General features: G+C 31.3%; 1 protein-coding gene across 4 annotated transcripts in view; it reads right to left on the bottom strand.

The window, feature by feature from the left end:
- The window catches only part of LOC145283742 (myoferlin-like), a 425,198-nt gene that overhangs the window by 348,126 nt on the left and 58,166 nt on the right, over nt 1–18,906 (bottom strand). For all 4 annotated transcript variants that reach the window (XM_080132804.1, XM_080132803.1, XM_080132802.1 and 1 more), the window contains exon 3: nt 15,869–15,960. In XM_080132804.1, the coding sequence (XP_079988930.1) occupies nt 15,869–15,960 (92 nt within the window). The remainder of the gene's footprint in view (nt 1–15,868; nt 15,961–18,906) is intronic.

The following is an 18,906-nucleotide window of genomic DNA, read 5'->3' on the forward strand; positions in this document are numbered from 1 at the left end:
TTTAGTGAGATGTTTTTTAATCTTAAAAGATTCTTGAGTAGATAATCAAACTCAATTTTTTCATGCGTATTGCTAGTACAACTGGTCAGGAATATGCAAAGACAGAAAACAGCTGTTTCTCTTGTTTACACACAAGAAGAGTGAATTTACTGGTAGGTTGACAGGATTATCAGATTGTGTGCAAGACGTATAAGACAGTGAATATGAACTCAGATGTGGAGAAAGTATATCTGGATGGGGGAAGCTATTGAGATTATCGAAAATTGTTGGCTATTTTGGTGATACCAACAGAGCACAGGGTGGAATAGGTGCTAGGGTGATTGCAAGACTAACAGAAGGCATTAAATTCAGGGAACTTCTGTGATTGCTAACGAAGCACTACCATTGTCGAGCAAAGGAAAAAAAAAATCTATCGAGCATGTATATGCAGTGATTATAATTTTTTTTTTTTTTTTTAAGAAAGCCAAACGATATATATAATTTTATTTTAGAAAAAGTGTCTATTTACTTTTAAAGATATGGAAAAATTGTCACCCTACTTATAGCATTGTCACGTGAGCCGTGTTTTGCGCTTGAAAAAAAAAAAAAAAAAACTTAAAAACTGTCCATTTAACAATTCAACGGACTATTACCCAGAGAGGTTTTTACATCTCCAAGGAGAAGAAATAAAAAATGTAATAAAAAGGAAATCGCTTGGAAAAGTTTTGGGGTTGCTTCATATCTTTAAAGAAAAAGGCTTGTATCGTTTGGCTTTCTTAAAGAAAAAATGAAAGAAAAAATGAAAGAAAAAATGAAAGAAAAAATGAAAGAAAAAATGAAAGAAAAAATGAAAGAAAAAATGAAAGAAAAAATGAAAGAAAAAATGAAAGAAAAATGAAAGAAAAAATGAAAGAAAAAATGAAAGAAAAAATGAAAGAAAAAATGAAAGAAAAAATGAAAGAAAAAATGAAAGAAAAAATGAAAGAAAAAATGAAAGAAAAAATGAAAGAAAAAATGAAAGAAAAAAATGAAAGAAAAAATGAAAGAAAAAATGAAAGAAAAAATGAAAGAAAAAATGAAAGAAAAAATGAAAGAAAAAATGAAAGAAAAAATGAAAGAAAAAATGAAAGAAAAAATGAAAGAAAAAATGAAAGAAAAAATGAAAGAAAAAATGAAAGAAAAAATGAAAGAAAAAATGAAAGAAAAAATGAAAGAAAAAATGAAAGAAAAAATGAAAGAAAAAATGAAAGAAAAAATGAAAGAAAAAATGAAAGAAAAAAATGAAAGAAAAAATGAAAGAAAAAATGAAAAGAAAAAATGAAAAGAAAAAATGAAAAAGAAAAAATGAAAAGAAAAAATGAAAAAGAAAAAATGAAAAAGAAAAAATGAAAAAGAAAAAATGAAAAAGAAAAAATGAAAAAGAAAAAATGAAAAAGAAAAATGAAAAAGAAAAAATGAAAAAGAAAAAATGAAAAAGAAAAAATGAAAAAGAAAAAATGAAAAAGAAAAAGAAAAAGAAAAATGAAAAAATGAAAAAGAAAAATGAAAAAGAAAAAATGAAAAGAAAAAATGAAAAGAAAAAATGAAAAGAAAAAAGAAAAGAAAAAGAAAAAGAAAAAATGAAAGAAAGAAAGAAAAGAAAAAAGAAAAAGAAAAAATGAAAAAGAAAAAAATGAAAAAAAGAAAGAAAAAATGAAAAAGAAAATGAAAAAATGAAAAAATGAAAAATAAAAAGAAAAAAATGAAAAAAAGAAAAAATGAAAAAAGAAAAAAGAAAAAATGAAAAGAAAAAGAAAAAATGAAAGAAAAAGAAAAAATGAAAAAAGAAAAATGAAGAAAAATGAAAAAAGAAAAAAGAAAAAGAAAAAATGAAAAAAAGAAAAAATGAAAAAAGAAAAAATGAAAAAAAGAAAGAAAAAATGAAAAAAAGAAAAGAAAAATGAAAAAAGAAAAAGAAAAAATGAAAAAATGAAAAAAAGAAAAAATGAAAAAAAAGAAAAAGAAAAAATGAAAAAAAGAAAAAGAAAAAAATGAAAAAAAGAAAAAAAGAAAAAGAAAAAATGAAAAGAAAAAATGAAAAGAAAAAATGAAAAGAAAAAATGAAAAAAAGAAAAAATGAAAAAAAGAAAAAATGAAAAAAAGAAAAAATGAAAAAAAGAAAAAATGAAAAAAAGAAAAAATGAAAAAAAGAAAAATGAAAAAAAGAAAAAATGAAAAAAAGAATGAAAAGAAAAAAATGAAAAAAAGAATGAAAAAAAGAAAAAATGAAAAAAAGAAAAATGAAAAAAAGAAAAAATGAAAAAAAGAAAAAATGAAAAAAAGAAAAAATGAAAAAAGAAAAAATGAAAAAAAGAAAAAATGAAAAAAGAAAAATGAAAAAGAAAAAATGAAAAAAGAAAAAGAAAAAATGAAAAAAAGAAAAAGAAAAAATGAAAAAAAGAAAAAGAAAAAATGAAAAAGAAAAAAGAAAAACAAAGAAAAGTGCCACCCTATTTCTTTTGCAAAACAGACTTTACCAAACCAAATATGATCATGATACCAAATAAATAAATATACAGATTATATTACAACTTAAATTTTTTTTTTCAGTTCAAAAAGGTGATTCTATTTCTTCAATTTTCTGTATCTATTTTTAACAGTTTGTGTAGGTGTATAATTTTCAGTCACCAAACATGTCAAGTTGTCACTGCACTAACAAGGATGGGTTGCCTTCAAAATACTCATGTTTCCAAAGAATGTGCAGACAATAATAGATTTTCTGTAGGTTTTAGATAAGTTTACCTCGTGACCAATAGCCAGACATCCCTTTACTTTATTTTCTCCTTGGGCCCTCTCAAATTTCGTTCAAACTGCGTTTATTTTTTATTTTTTTTGTTTTGTTTTTTTAAGTCAACTAGTATGATCTATTGGTGATCAGTTTGTCCAAATGTTTGGAGCATAGCTGGACCATCAAAATCTTTTTTTTTTTTTTTTTTGGAGTGGTGAGATGTGGTCTTTTGTCACTCTAGAAAAATGGTTTCCATCATCTTCATGTAAACTACTTATAATACTATCATATTCGTTCTTTCCTTCAATGAAATGTTAAGGATCTGCTAGAATTTAGTGATGGAAAATTACAAAGATTCTTAAGGAGCGACTGTACACTGCATCTAACATTGGCTCAACAGAAAATGTTGTAGACGATTGAAGGTTTCAGTTGTTGATTACTTAATATGCAAACCTACTAGAAGGCGGTGGGGGCGGGAATTAACCTGATGTAATTCTCTCTACCTCTGTTTGGATAATGCAAGCATATCATAGAAAGCTGAGGATGTGTGGATTATGCTGACCGCCCAGATTCACAAAATACGATGACACTACAAACTGTATAAAACTAAGAAAAAAAAACCTTCGACGATGGAGTACTTGTATAAAACTAAGGATCAACTCCGAGGATGGAGTACTCATCTAGGGAGGTGCATTCAAACATTTATCTTGAGTAAAAAATCGACTTCACAATCTAGTGGGTTATGATTAATTTTCTTCCCTGCGACTCCTTTTCCCATAAAAGACAGCGTTGCTAGTCTTTATCTACTCTCTTATTTCCATAAACCTCGTTTCTCGATGAAAAACGCTCATAGCAACAACTCTTCTATCACTTCTTTCCTTTCTTCCTCTGTACATAAAACCAATTGGATTTTCATGAACAGAGTTTCTAAGAACTTCCCATCTTTGGAACATTGTCACAAGACTGCTTCCATGCAGACTACAACTGGGATGTCTTCATGTCCAATGTCAAATACTTGAGCTACTCTTAAGCAATCCAATTTTGTCTAATCATAGTATTGTTCATCAATCAATTGACAATCTTATTGACCATCTTTGAGTGGCTTCTGACCTTTGTAAGTGTTAATTGCATCTTATATATATATATATATATATATATATATATATGTATATATATATATGTATAATTTTTCTGCAAATTACCAAAAGGTCTGTAGGGATGAGCTTTAGTATAAAGGATTAAAAAGCATCAGCTATACTAATTTTTATTATCATAATTATGTCAAAAATGGATTATAAAAAATCGTTTCAGAAAGACAAATTTTAAAGAATTGTCCGGAGAAGCAGTTAAGCAAAATCCAAAGAAATTTAGTGTAATCAGTAGGGATTACACACAATATTGAAGATAAAGATATTCCTGGTTTGATCTAGAAATTGAATGCATCATATAGTTAATCTGGTTATAGTCAATATTGCCTGCACCTTTTGAGTTCTGGTTTCTGCTTTACAACCGGTTTAACGGTAACAAGCAAGATATGGTTCCTACTGATCAGTGATTGTTTCCTCAGACAATGCGACCCTCACCTGTTTTCCCCTATGTTAAGAAACGTTTGCTTGTCTACTTAACTATGTTTAATTATCCAATCAAATGGACAGCAGAAACCGGAAGTCAAAAAGAGCAAACAATCTTGACTATAACCATTAATCTTTGTCGAGATCAACCTATTTAACAGCTGGCAATGTAAGGTCAGAATAGACAATTACATACACAAAAAAAGAAAAAAAAATATTGACCTTAAATGATTTTCTTTGTAGACCTAAGAAAAATAGATTAAGCAATAAAATTTTGAAACACTAATGTTTATTCAGATGTTAAATCTTAGTTATTTCTCATTACATTTTTTTTTTCTGAGGGATAAATATAAGTGATCGAAAAACTGAAAAGTTGAAGCATTTTTTTTTTTTTTTACTTTTGTTTACACTAAACAAGAAATATAGCTAGAGATGTATCGGGGCCAGATTTATAGGTGACACCTTAAGAAACTGTACACTTAAATTTATATATGTTGGTATATTTAGGAAAACGAAGAGCAGGGCGGAAATTTCAAAAGCAAGTGGTCCGATGAAAGAAGCTCGCAGAGTAGAAAAGTTTTCCAGTATTTGTGAAGAGGTGAGATTTTGCTACTAGTCAAGTAGATTGGAGGATAATTATGTTAAAGAGACAAGTACAGTAAGTGTGACGTTTCTAAAAATTTTTTTAGATGAGGATTGGTTATTTGTATTATTTGGATTCATTGGACTACTGTTCTCATCTTGAGTGATTATTACAACGTTTCGGTCGATGTAACCTCCGACCTTCTTCGGGTGTATCTTGTTGAACTTGAGAATTTGGACAGAATTTCGAATGGAACCATTTATTTACTTCACGGGGGTAGCATGCTCTTGTTCCATCAGCCATGACTGGATAGACGTCCTAAGTAATTTGCAATTGTATTTTTCGGTTGCCCAAACAACCCATGGTGCAGTGGTTAGATTACTTGGAAAATCAATTGTAAAAATCAATGGCTGATGGAACAAGAGCATGCTACCCCCGTGAAGTAAATAAATTTCTGAGCTCGACAAGATACACCCGAAGAAGGTCGGAGGTTACATCAACTGAAGCATTGGGTAAATGACACTCAAGAGGAGAACAGTAGTCTGATGAATCCAAATAATACATACAGTAGATGTGATACACATTCTGTGGAAGTGCTTGTAAAACAATCACAAGGATGCGACAGGGACTGGAGCCTGGTAGATAGTGCGAAATTGTTAGGTTAGAGACTGCTTTAAAGTTAGATGATTGTATTGCTAAGTTCAGACTAGGACTATGAAATTTTGTATTCAGCCTACTGTTCTCATGGGTTATTCACAAACTGTTTCGGTCAAATGTAACCTTTAACCTTCAGGTGTATCTTGTCGAACTTCGGAATCTTTCTGTTGAACTACGGAATCTGCATGGAATTTTGAACGGAGCCCTTTACTTAATCCATGGGGTATTCATGGAACCATGCTAGCCTCGTGGATTAAATGATGGGTTACGTTCGAAATTCTGTGCAGATTTCCCGAGTTTTAGAGAAACATTGCTTCCGGAGTTTAACAAGATACACCTGAAGATTGGAGTTTACGTTAGCCAAAATGTTGTGCAAATAACATGCAAGAGGAGAACAGTAGTCCGAATAATCCAATTTGTCTAAAAATTTCAGAAAAAGAATTAAGGTTCAAATATAAAATATATATGCAGAACATGTGGGTTGGCTCTCCTCTTGCCAAGATGGTTATAGAAAGTACATGTCATGTGGGACATTCCAGTCCATATCATCCAGTTTTGACATTACCACCCTCAGATTTGTTTTCTTAAAAAACACCTCATAAAATTTAGGTAAAATTAAGAGAAATCTGCATTTTCAGCAAAATTCAAATAAAGGAACCCATTTTTTTCAGAAGATTGGTTTCGGTCCAGAAATAAGAAATCTGTGCTGCAACTCCTCATTTTGGATCCCAGACGTTTTAGAGAATTTGCAATTTTAGAGTTTAAAAGCTAAAAATAATCCTCTTGGGCCTAAATTTCACCCAAGGATGTTTTCAAAAGATGAGGAATCCAAAAATCATAGTTAGAAAGGCACCAAAAGAAAAGGCCTCGTTTTGTTTCATGTGCCGCCACAGCACTTATTAAGAGATCATTTGACCCTCCAAAGCAGAGCAACAAAAAAGGATAACTATGGTGCTTTTCCTGAAACAACTTTTGGATTTTTTTAAATAAAATAGGATGAAACTTTCATAAAATCAAAAAATATATCTTGGCATTACAACTATTCTGGCAAATTTAGTATTTTTCAAAACAATTTCTTGGTTTAAGAAAATTGCGATATTTGCAACAGACTAGTGTGATCTCTTTTAGTAGTAGAACAGAAACAAAGCTTTGCTGAAAATATAAGTCAGAATGTCAAGTGAGAGCTTGCAGACCAGCAAATCTGCTCTTATTTTAGGATTTCCCAATGTGGAGGGGGGGGGGACAAGGGGATTCCCCACCTCAGCCGGAAAATTTTTGTTTAACGTTTAAAACGACTCCAAATTTAAAAATTCCTTTTGGTCTAAATAGTTAAAAAACATCGCTTTACTCCCTCAAAAAGGAGTTATGGTTCGTAAATGCGGGGTTTTTTTTTTTCAGATGATTTCCTCTTAACATGCGAGTTTTTCATATTTTTTACTACTTGTGGCCAAAAATAGGGTTAAAAAAAAAAAAAACAAAAAAAGAAAAAATGAACCCAAGTCCAACCTTGTCTTACACAGAAGAGATTTTGCAAGTCTCCACTGTATCATGTTCATAGATGCTTGGCTGGGCTCCAATCTTTGATCTTTCCATGTAAAGCATTAACAGCAAATTCTTACCCAACTATAACCACAGCTAGGAACTTTCCTTTCTCTCTTAAGTAAATGGAACTTCCATGAACAAAGTTTCCTTCCTACAACATCTCCGGAACAAGCTATCATGAATCTTCTTCCCAACTGACAACAGCATGGTCATCTTCAAGTCCAATGTAAAAAATTACTTGAGTTCTTGTGAATAATCGATGGAGTTCTGGCCTTCTACCCAATGTTTCTGGTCCTCTTGTAGCGGCGATTAGCGTCCAACTTATCTCTTTTACCCTTACACTAAAGGAACCCTGGGCCTTGATAAGTGGTCATTTATCAGTGTTAAAAAACAAACCAAAAAAAAAAAAACTCAAAGGCATCTACAGAGCAGTATTTTTTAAGGGGGGTTCCGTCGATACAACACTGAGTATTACTATTTGCTACTGACCAGGCTAAACGTTGCTTAATTTCAGGAATGAAATTTAAATTATATATAACATCCGCCCACAAATAATTTTATGTTTATTAAAGTATTGTATTTCAGACTAGCAGTTCATCCCGGCTTTGCTCGGAGCTATATACTGTTCATAACTTGCCCTACGTGTGAAAACACTTTATGTAAGATTTCAAATGTTTAGATCAAAAACTGTCTGAGTAATTTGGTAGAGACCTGCAGAGGTCAATTTTTTTGTAACTTTAACCCCAATTTTGATCCCTTAATATTATTTTATTCTTAAATAAAAATAAATAGTTTTATCCTTGTCCAAGTTACCTACATCTAAAATTTCAAGTCTTTAGACACAAAATTGGTGGAGAAATTTGGTAGAATCTGCAAAGGTCAACTCTTTCAACTTTGATCTTTTGGCAGCCAAATTTTCGCCCCAAAACTGATTAAAATGCTTGCTGCATGTCTGAATACCCGTTATGTATAAATTTCAAATGTTTAGACCCAAAATTAGCTGAGTAGTTTGCTAGACACCTCTGAAGTCAAATCTTTTGAACTTTGACAGCTCAAATTTCCAACCCAAACCGATTAAAAAGCTTGCCTTATCTCTGAATACCCTTTATGTAAAATTTCAAATATTTAGACCAGAAATTGGCTGGGTAATTTATTAGAGACCGTAGAGGTCAATTTTTTTTTTTTTTTTTTTAACTTTGAGCCCTTAACATTTGTTTTGAGCTCAAATTAAATTAAGTTTGATCCATGTCCAAGTAACCTACATTTAAAATTTCAAGTGTTTGGACATAAAATTGGGGGAGGAGTTTGGTAGAGTTTTCAAAGGTCAAATTGAACTTTGACCCCTTGACAGTCAATTTCTGTCCGAAAATCGATTAAAAAGATTTTCCCAAATCTCAATACTCCTTATGTCAAATCTAGAGTTTCTAGACCGAAAATTGACAGAGTTATTTAGTTGGGAAATGCACACACATTTTCACTTTTATAGACATATAGATTATTTTTGTGTCATAAGCGTGGGTCAAATTCCACACATATGGCTCACATTAAGTAAAAAGGAAAAAAAAGAAAACTCTTTCAATAGAGACTTGCACAGGACTCGCTCATCCAACCAATCTAGACAAGTTTCGCTATTCAAGCTAAATTGTTTTTGCTACTTTTAAAGTTACACGAATTCAGTCAACCTTCACGTTTCCTGCACTTGAAAGCGAAAAAAAATAAATAAATAAATAAATAAAATAAATAAAATAACAAATAAAAAAATGGAGTGAAACAAAAACAACCAAAAAAAAATCCAGTTTGTTTAGATTTTTCGATACAGGTTTTCTTTTAACCAGAAATTCTATCCCATATCAGTGAATAGAAAACATATTTACAACTTCTGAAAAAAAATGTCGCAACTTGTCATTAAACCAATTAGAAGTCATCAAAAGTGTGCAATAAAAGAGAATACCCCGTCTCAAAGTTAAGTAACCCCCCCACCACCACCACCACAAAAAAAAAAGAAAAAAAAAGTTTTGCACCACTTTATGTCTTATAAAGATTAAAGTGAAGATGTACTGACAAACCTTATGTCTAGATTTATTATTCAAAGTTTGATCCAAATCCATTAAACGATTTTGATAATAGAAAAATTATCAAATTAAGGGTTAAGCTTAAGGCATCTTAAGGAATTTAAATTCAGGGAACCTTGCTTAATTGGTTTCTAATGACTACAGGGTTACTTGGCCTTTTGGTCAAGATCAAAGTGTAGTATCTGTTCTTCAGATGCGGCACTTCATTTTCTTGTTCTCTTTCGGTGGAGGAGAAATTCTTCACGACTGAGACAATTTTTATTTTTGTACCTTTTCTCCACGTTAAAAAACGACCCTGGTGTCTAACTCTGTCCCGTGGGGAGGCATAGTAAATAGGTACAGATCAATTTTAACAAATCTCAAATATTCAAATTTTCCAATGAGAGCCTGTGTCAATATTAAAATTAATCTAAAATATTAAAATAAAACTGAAATTTGAATATTGATTGATGTCTAGTACCCCCCCCCACACATATATATATATATGTGAAATCAAAAGGATGTAGTGTTTACCTGATATTCGCAATGGTAAACTTCAATCTAATATAAATACCAGTATCTATATGTAAATAATTTAATTCCAGCCGAATAAAAAGCTCAATACGCAATAGAGCTTATTATAAGAGAAAGAAAATTAAAACCGTAAGTTGAACTTTACAATCACATTTATTGTTCGACTGAATACTAAGAAAAAAAAACAATTTACAAAGTCCTTATTCCGGAGTTTCAAAGAATGCAATTCTTGCTATTCTTCTCATCAGAGGACAGAAAAAACTCAGCAAATTATATTTGTAGCAATGCTGGAATTTGCTATCTATGACATTAAGGAAAACCCGCAATTTATTGTAGTCGTAAATTGCCAAGAAAAGCAACACTTGTTCGTCTTGGCAATTCATGACTACAATAAATTGTGATTTCCCTTAATGCCATAGCTAGCAAATTCCAGCATTGCTACAAATATAATATGCTGATTTCTTTCTGTCCTCTGATGAGAAGAATAGCATTCTTTGAAATGCTCCGCAGAATAAGGACTTTGTAAATTGTGTTTTAGAGTATTCAGTCGGACAATAAATTTTGATTGTAAAGTTCAACTTAAAGTTTTTAAGTTTTTCTCTCTCACACACACACACACACACACACACACACACACACTGTATGCACTTCTGTGTATGACTGAAACGGTATGACCATTTTTTTTTTTTTTTTTTATTTCACACAAATGTACTTTGTATCTGGAACTGTTCTCAGACAAGCTTTGTATCGGAATGCCTCTGATAAGTATCGAAAATCGGCTATAAAATATCTGACTAAAGGAACTATCTAATTTTGTCCAAAGTTAATACCCTTATACAGCCTAACATTACAAGTGCATTCAAGCAGTTTTATCATTGCCCAAGCAGAAGGCCTCAACATATAAAATCAACAGTAGATTCTTTGATATTATAGGGTGCGTTCAAAGCGAAGGTTTCTGTCAGCACAATAGAACCATGATACGCAACGTTTGTATTTTAAATTTTTATTGAAGCCATTATATAAAATTTTTTCTAAAATCAACAGGTTCTCTACAGTGCAATGTAGACTACAATGTATTGTGGATTAAGTTATTGCGAGAAGGCATGTGAAGCTTGCTCACCAGTGCATCACTACAGATCCCCAACTAGAGCAGTTAATCAATGGATTTGATTGAAAAGTGGGCGATTTCACAGATTTCGATGTAAAAAACTTGAAAGTGTGGAACACTAGCTGATTCTCATTTAATCCCAGGAAACGTCGAGTCTCCCTGCTGGTATATGATTATTATTTCATGGTCTCCTGAGTGACAAATTTCAAAGATTGTAATACAGAATATAAATTATACACAAAATTCTTATCGCCTTTATCAGAATGGAAGGAGTGCTCTCATAAAATATGCACCCCATGAAGACCATTTTAAATATGTTAATGCAATGTAAATAAAAAAAAAAATTTTTCAAAAATGTTTGCAATTCATGACAAGCTTATTTAATTACTAAGCTTTTTTCTTTTTTTTTTGCTCATGGAATTTGTAGCTCAGGTCTATGAACCCAGTGATGCATACGTGTTTGCATAGACCAAAGGAATACAGAACAGATAAAGTTTGCTAAGTAAATTGACACACGCACAAAAAAACAACTGACTTTAAATTAATCTGGACTTTACCAAAGAAGAAGTGTAAGCCATGTTTAGTTTCAGAACAGTTTCCGATGGTTTGTTGTTCTACAAGTCCTGCGAGTTGACTGGTTTGTAGTAGACAGTTCTCAAGTTGGAATCCACAGCAAAAGATTCTTTCAGTGTTGAGACGGAAAAAGTATATGCGAAATTGCTACAGAAAAGTTTAATATGGTTTCTGATTGGTTGGTAGCAGAACAGGAATTAATTAGATTCGTCAGTTCCCAGCAGCATTGTTTATAAATAGAATCTCCCGACTATGCGGGATCATACCCCATTATAGTCCCATCACTCGTCTGATGGGGAAGGTCCCCTAGCAGCTTTGGCTGCAGGGAGACAGGGTAGTAGTACTCGTCAAGGATTCGTCACTTGACACTCAGCCCAACAGGTGAAGGGGCCAGGAACTGGCCCAGCACCTGTTGGACTGAGGTACGCCGCCTGGGTAATACCTAGGAGGTTCACCCTCCCAGGTCTTGCCACTGGGCTTTCCGGTGGAGTAAGTTCATTGCTTACTGCCTGAGGTGCCCCTACCGGGGAATGCCGACGGGGTTACTCAGTCAATTTTTACAATTGCAGGAGTGCCCCTCCTTTAGGGGAGCCTGCTGGATCCCCACTTTCCGGCCTTGTGCCACATTTTGCAGAGGCAGGCGGCAAATAAATAACTACCCCATTATAGTCCAAAATATTGGAACTTAAATCCAGAAAAATCTAATAATCAGAAATCATGCCGGGTTCTATTTCTAAATTGTTTTCTTTCCAAGTATTTTTAACCTTAATTTGAAAAATTTTGGAATGAACAAACAAAAACATACCATGGCAAAGTTCACAACACTACATAATGCTAGAAAAAAAAAAATGCACCTCACTTCAAATACGAGTGGGAAAGTGCGGTACATTTTATTTTTAGGTTTACTGGTATTTTGTTATTTGTTATTGCATTTTTAGGAGTTCGTAAGTAGAAACACCTGACAGACTGGCCTCAATAAGACAAAAAAAAAGATATACTGAGAATTAGAAATTACTTTTATGTATAAGTTTGGTTAGCTTCGTTTTGCAATATATTTTTCATATATAGCTTTAAATAATTACCTTAATTGCTTATAAAGTCAGAGAGCAGCCTTTTGCAACATTAACAAAAATATCTTGTAAACTATAGTAGTAATGCTACAACTTGGCTCATCCCAAAGAAACAAAAAAGGTGTGCTCTCTCTGCTACCAGCACAAAGAAACCAGAAGACACGAGAGGTGTGGCATGTTTCATAAAAGACAACAAGATAAGCCACGCTAAGTGATGAGAGTTACTGAACACAGAAGTGGCCAAACTAAGGGAAGAGAGGTAGTATTTCGCTTATAGTTGGGTAGTAAGCTATAATTTTGAAAACTCTAAAAGATAAACAGTTCATTAAACCCAAACTATTTCATCAAGAATTGAAGGAAAATGTAGATTGATACCTTTTTTTCCAAATGTATTAATACATTTGGAATATAAAGCAGAGTTGTTGGTAACTAAAAAACGAATGCAGCTTTATAAAATGATTATGTTTCTGATTTTGAGATGAGGATTGATAACGTATTATTTGAAGTATCTACAGAGTAGTCAAATTGTACACCTAAAACCAAGAATGAGTTTAAGGCTCCCACAAAATTTATGCTAAAATTGTCTACAAGAACTGTGGAGTCAGGGATAAAGTACTAGGTAAAATTCAGTTATGAGTGACTCTTCTCGAGGTTGAATGATCAATCCTTAGAGCAGGTAATAGGAAAAATACAATTATGAATTAACTAAGGATGCATCAGATATATTGTTAGTTAGGTCTAACTTTGGAAACTTGACCGATTTTATATATATATATATATATATATATATATATATATATATATATGTGTGTGTGTGTGTGTGTGTATGAGAATGTAAATAGTATTCCGACGAAATAGAGAAATAAAAAGGAACAAACCGAGTAATGTGTTCATCATAAAGACGAAACGTTGAACACATAACTGTATATTCCTATATATATATATATATATATATATATACACACACACACACACACATACACACGCACACAAACATCATTCAGATTTTTTCTACTGTCATGGCTGACAAAACGAGAACATGCTACCCCTACTGATTAAATAAAAAAAGTTATGTACAAAATTCTGTGTAGATTCCCAAGTTTGACAGAATGATTCCAGACTTTGACAAGATACACATGAGGAATGTTCAGAGTTTTCATCAAAATGCTGTGCAAATAACATTCAAGATGAGTAACTTGAATAATCTAAATACAAAAACAAAAAAAAAAAAAAAAATACGTCTTTATTAGGTGTTTTTACATATTTATGAAGTAAATTTATTTTGCATATGTACAGTTTTGTAACCAGGCCTCTTTAATTCATAGTAAAGAGTGTGATGAGGAAGTCAACCTCAAAAGCTGGTAGACTAAATCTGCCTTGACATTCTCGTAGTGTGCCTTCAATCCATATTTGGAACAAGGCACATTAATGCTAGGAGTGATTTGGTGTCAAACGATATCCAAATTGGTTTAGGGTGTATACAATGTTCTTTTAGTCTTCCACTATGTTTTTACCAGTAAGATTAGTTACAGAATGGGCTTCTAGGAATTCTCTTTGGACATTTCATTTCTAAGTGCCTACGTACGCTATCACTGTGAAACATTAACTGCTAATTAGTCCAGCCACACTGAAGAACTGTGATACAAAAAAAAAAAAAAACTGAATGACACACACACACTTGGTGCAAAAATAATGTCTTTATATATATATATATATATATATATATATATAAAAAACATTATTTTTGCACCAACTTTATATATATTCTATATCCAGTATATAAGATTTGGTCGGATTTTCAAAGTTAGATCTAAATAGCAATATATCTGTTGCATCTATATTTGATTCAGACTTCTTCCTTATATATGAAGCAAGTTCTTTACACACGAAAATGTCATTCGCTTTAGTTATTTCAAAAAATACTTATTCCTGCAAGGAGGTCAATTTTCATTTCTAATCTGAAAATCTTCAGCTTACAAAAGTAGAAATGTCTTCATTGCTTTATTAGTTTAAAATACATACTAAATGCTTGATTAAAATTACGCGTGTACCACAACAGTATGTAAATTACTCCCCCTGCCACCAAATTAGTAACTACAATGAATATTCATGCACCGTTACATTTTTTTCCTGGTAATTTCCTTATTATCAACTTAATTCGTCTTCCTTTGAAATTAATTTAATCAAATAATGACAGTTTTCTACCTTTTGGAGAAGTTGGATTTCAAGCCAGAATTATGTCCCTTGATAAAAATATTTTACAGAGCATTTTCTAATAAGAGGCGTCAACAAATATCTTAACATGAAATTTGCAATTTCCCTTTATTATAAAAGGGAGACAACCTTTCGAAAAAAAACAACTTCAAGATAACCTTTGTCTCTTCAAAATTAAACAAGGTCTTTGTATTTCGTTAGTTCAGTTTTTATGAATGCACATATTTTTTTTTTGTTTCTAGGCGAAATTGTATAAATTAAAAATTCTGTAGTTCGTTACCCCCCCCCCCCAAAAAAAAATGTATCAATCGCAAAAGAATTACACTATCTAGCTATCTCAATTTCGTTACTTCAATCTTGGGGATTATTTTTTATGTTTCCTGTTAAACATACTTTCATTTTTGATACCCTTGAAAGGATTCATTTTTCTTTTTTTTTTTTTTAAATTGATTAATTTAATCTTGCTTTAAGAATTTTGTAATAAAAACTACAAATTCTGGCTTTTAACCTGTTATTTAAAAATTTAAGATTTAAAAGTATGAATGTAATTCACTAAGACGCTAGGTACATCTGAAAATAAAACTTTGGCTCAAATATATAAAATAAAAAAAATAAAAACGCCAGACTTTAGAAAGAAATGTTAAACCAGCTTGAAAGTATAAATATTCTCCGGCAACGCCAGGTCGGATCAGCTAGTATAAATTAAATTTATGAACAAATATTTGTCACTAGTTCTACAATTTAAAATTACATTCAAAATGTTTTGAAGAAAATAAAATATTTTTATTTGGTTTAAGAGAATTTGAGGGTTTTTTTTTTTACTGCTGAATAAAAAATAAACAAGTGCCTTTTTTATTTTAAAATTTAGCAAAAATTTATTAACAATTCAAGAAACAATAATCAGCTGATGTTTCTGTTAAGTTCCTAAAGCATTTTATTCTCTAGATATAAATGAAGAAATAGGAATCCATCTGGCCATCCATAACCAAACTTTATGGATCAACCGTTTTAAACAACCTTTAAAATCTCATTCTTCAACAGGTCACCAAACTTGGAGAAATTCCAATGTCTGCAGATATCAGAAATGCTAGTTATCTAACTTAGTATTCCTACAAAACTGTCGGCAAGTCAAGTTTGAAACAATGCCAGACACCATGGTTAGAAATGTAAATTGATTTTTAGTTATAATTTAATTTTATTCAAGAATAAGTTAACTTACTTGTTTCGACCAATCAGCTCATGATCTTTAACTTCAATTTGAATCTCATCGTGATCTGCAAGTGGAACACCTTTCAAGTCAAACTTCAAAGTCTGAAATAAAGAAAAGGTAAAAATAAATCAAAAGGCTAAGAAATTAACGAAGAAAAGTTAGATAAAACTTTAAATTTCTGAAAGTTTTTAGTTACATAAGGCATATATATATACACACACACACGAAATAATAAATTTAGAATAAATCGCTGTCCAAGTTATTGACTTTGAAAATGTAAATTTCATTAAAATCTATCTATAAGAAAGTAGCAGTTCCGCCCGGTTTTGCTTGGGCTCTATGTACTGTTCATAAGGTTATGTGCATATGTATAGTAATGCCTTTCTGTATAATAGGCTTCCTAACTACCATAGAGAAAAGACAGATTGGATGCAATATATAGTAATGATTTAAAAGTATATATAGAAAAAAAAAAAAAAGACTCATGCGCCACCGTCGAGAATTGAAACCAAAACGTTCAGCTCACGATTTATTTTGCCTCTGCCGTCAATGACTGGGCTATGAAAACATGTTTGCTGCAAGGCTAAAAATTAAAACATGAACCAATAGCTACTACGTTATGCATTTGTAATGCCGGCGTTCGACCTTCACCTGGCAAATTCCCCCCCCCCCTTTTTTTTTTTTTTAATTTTCACTTTTGCACCGATTTTTCCGGGCTAAAACCCAAATATAAAGTTTTGCATCGATTCAAATACCTTATATATGAAGTTTCATGTCTGTAGACCAAAAACTCTAGGAAGAGCTCTGTAGGCAAAATTTGTTAAACAAAAATATATACGTATACATAAGTATATATGGAAACAATTTTGTGTTTATACTTTTTATGCAAATATTATGCAATTTTAAAATCATGTAGAATCTGCCTGAATATAATTACACGTAATAGTTAATTAAAGATGATCATCCCATAAGAAAACCGAAGCAACTAATAGGGAATTAATTAAAATGAATGTTTAAAAGAATATGCAAATTAACTATATCTTTTGCTAGGTAATGCAATTCCACAACCAAGATATGAGAAAATCGTATTTTCTTTTTAAATAAATAGAAAAGAGGGGTTTTAATATGAATATCGATGCACACACGAAAAACGAATTTATAGGAGTATCGATTTGAATACGTCCTTATTTCCAATTCCACTATATAAGAAAACAAAGGAGCTTCTATCTACTTCCACAGCGATTAAAAATTAGGACACCAGTTATTTCAAAATTTGTCCTTTCATGTATATTTAATCATCTGATGAGCAGCTAGTTAGACTAAAGACAATATTTTCCATTACTAGCTGCGAAATGCACGTAAAATGATAAAGAAAATATAAGCATTTGCTGAAATAAAAAGAAAAACATTTTGATTGGACAAATTTGAGTGGACAGATTCTTTCTTTGGTTATATCTAAATATAATCAACTAGTATGTGTGCGTATATATATATATATATATATTTATATATCGATAAATTAAACATGAAGATAATATTCATTAATTAAGCTTAAAGGATAGGAGTATAATATAAATTAAGTGACACTAGGTGCAAATACTTTGAATAATTTAAAACGGATATGTTTTATGACAAAAAAGTAATTATTCGCGAGAAACTAACGTATCAAATCGGTAATTCTAATCTACTTCATAAATCCGTCGTATTTTAACCGTTACGAATTAAAGAAAAATTATTACAATGGAAAAGAATGGATTTTTACATAATATAAATTGTTTAATAACTTATTAGAGAATAAGTATTAGAATAGTATTTTTATTAAACGGAATCTATATATTAATACGATAGCGTGTGTTATTTTTTTGTGTCACGCTTACATCTTTTTTCTTCCGAGTGACTGTCGTTTAATGTTATGACTTTTCATTTTTTGTAATAAATAATTTTGCCAAGAATTCTTCATAAGTTTTGGTTGCGGTTATAGCTGAAGAAACTCAAGTTTATGTATTTGTATATTACACACACACACACACACACACACTCCTATAATTTTTTTTGTGTGTATTGATATATTAAAACCTTTTTCTATTTATATTTATGTATGCATATATATTTTTGTTTAAAATATTTTGCCTGCCAAACTTAGTTTTTGGTCTACAGACACGAAACTTCATATATAAGGCATTTGAACCCATATGAAACTATATTTGGGTTTTAGCCCTGGAAAATCGGCACAAAGTGTGAAAATTAAAAAAATGAAATTTATAGGTGAAGGTCGAACGACGGCATTACGAATATGCATGCATAATGTAGTAGCTATTGGTTCATATTTTAATTTTTAGCCTTGCAGCAAACGTCTTCATAGTTCTGTCATTAACAGCAGAGGACAAAATAAATTGTAAGCTAAACGTTTCGGTTTCAATTCTTGGTTCTGGTGCACGAGTTTTTTTTTTTTTTTTTTTTTTAACCCATTACTATACATTGGGTCCAATATAATATAAATACGAAATCTGCATTTACCAAAATATATTTAAGCGTATTTTACGACCGGGCAATGCCGGGCGTCCAGCTAGTATGTATGTATATATATATATTTTTTTTTTTTCTTCATAAGTTTTGGTTTCAATTCAAGCTGATGCACTGAAGTCATATGGATATTTTTTTTATTTTTGAAATCACAACTTTACAATATACACGAATCGATAGAAAATTGACTGTAATAATATATATGAAATCTGCATAAATTAAAATATATTTAAGCGTATTTTATGACCGGGCTATGCCGGGCGTCCCTGCTAGCTTAGATAAATAATTTTGTAGTTTTAACAGAAGAGCTACCCTACTATCAAGGCGTCCTTATTCGCGCTGAAAATCTACAGAATGCCAACATCAATATATTACATATGAAAGTCTGCCGTGGTATTTCCGCAGGTCCCTCTAGTTTTTTATAAAACTGAGACGGTGTCCAGTTTGACGTCCGTTTTACCTGCTGGCATGCGTTGAACGTCTTAAAAAATTGACTTCTAAACTAACCTATCTCTGGCTAGGGT

This window comes from Euprymna scolopes, chromosome 8 (assembly GCF_053919585.1).
Source record: "Euprymna scolopes isolate OS-2025 chromosome 8, ASM5391958v1, whole genome shotgun sequence".
In the NCBI taxonomy this organism is placed as follows: Eukaryota; Metazoa; Mollusca; class Cephalopoda; order Sepiida; family Sepiolidae; genus Euprymna; species Euprymna scolopes.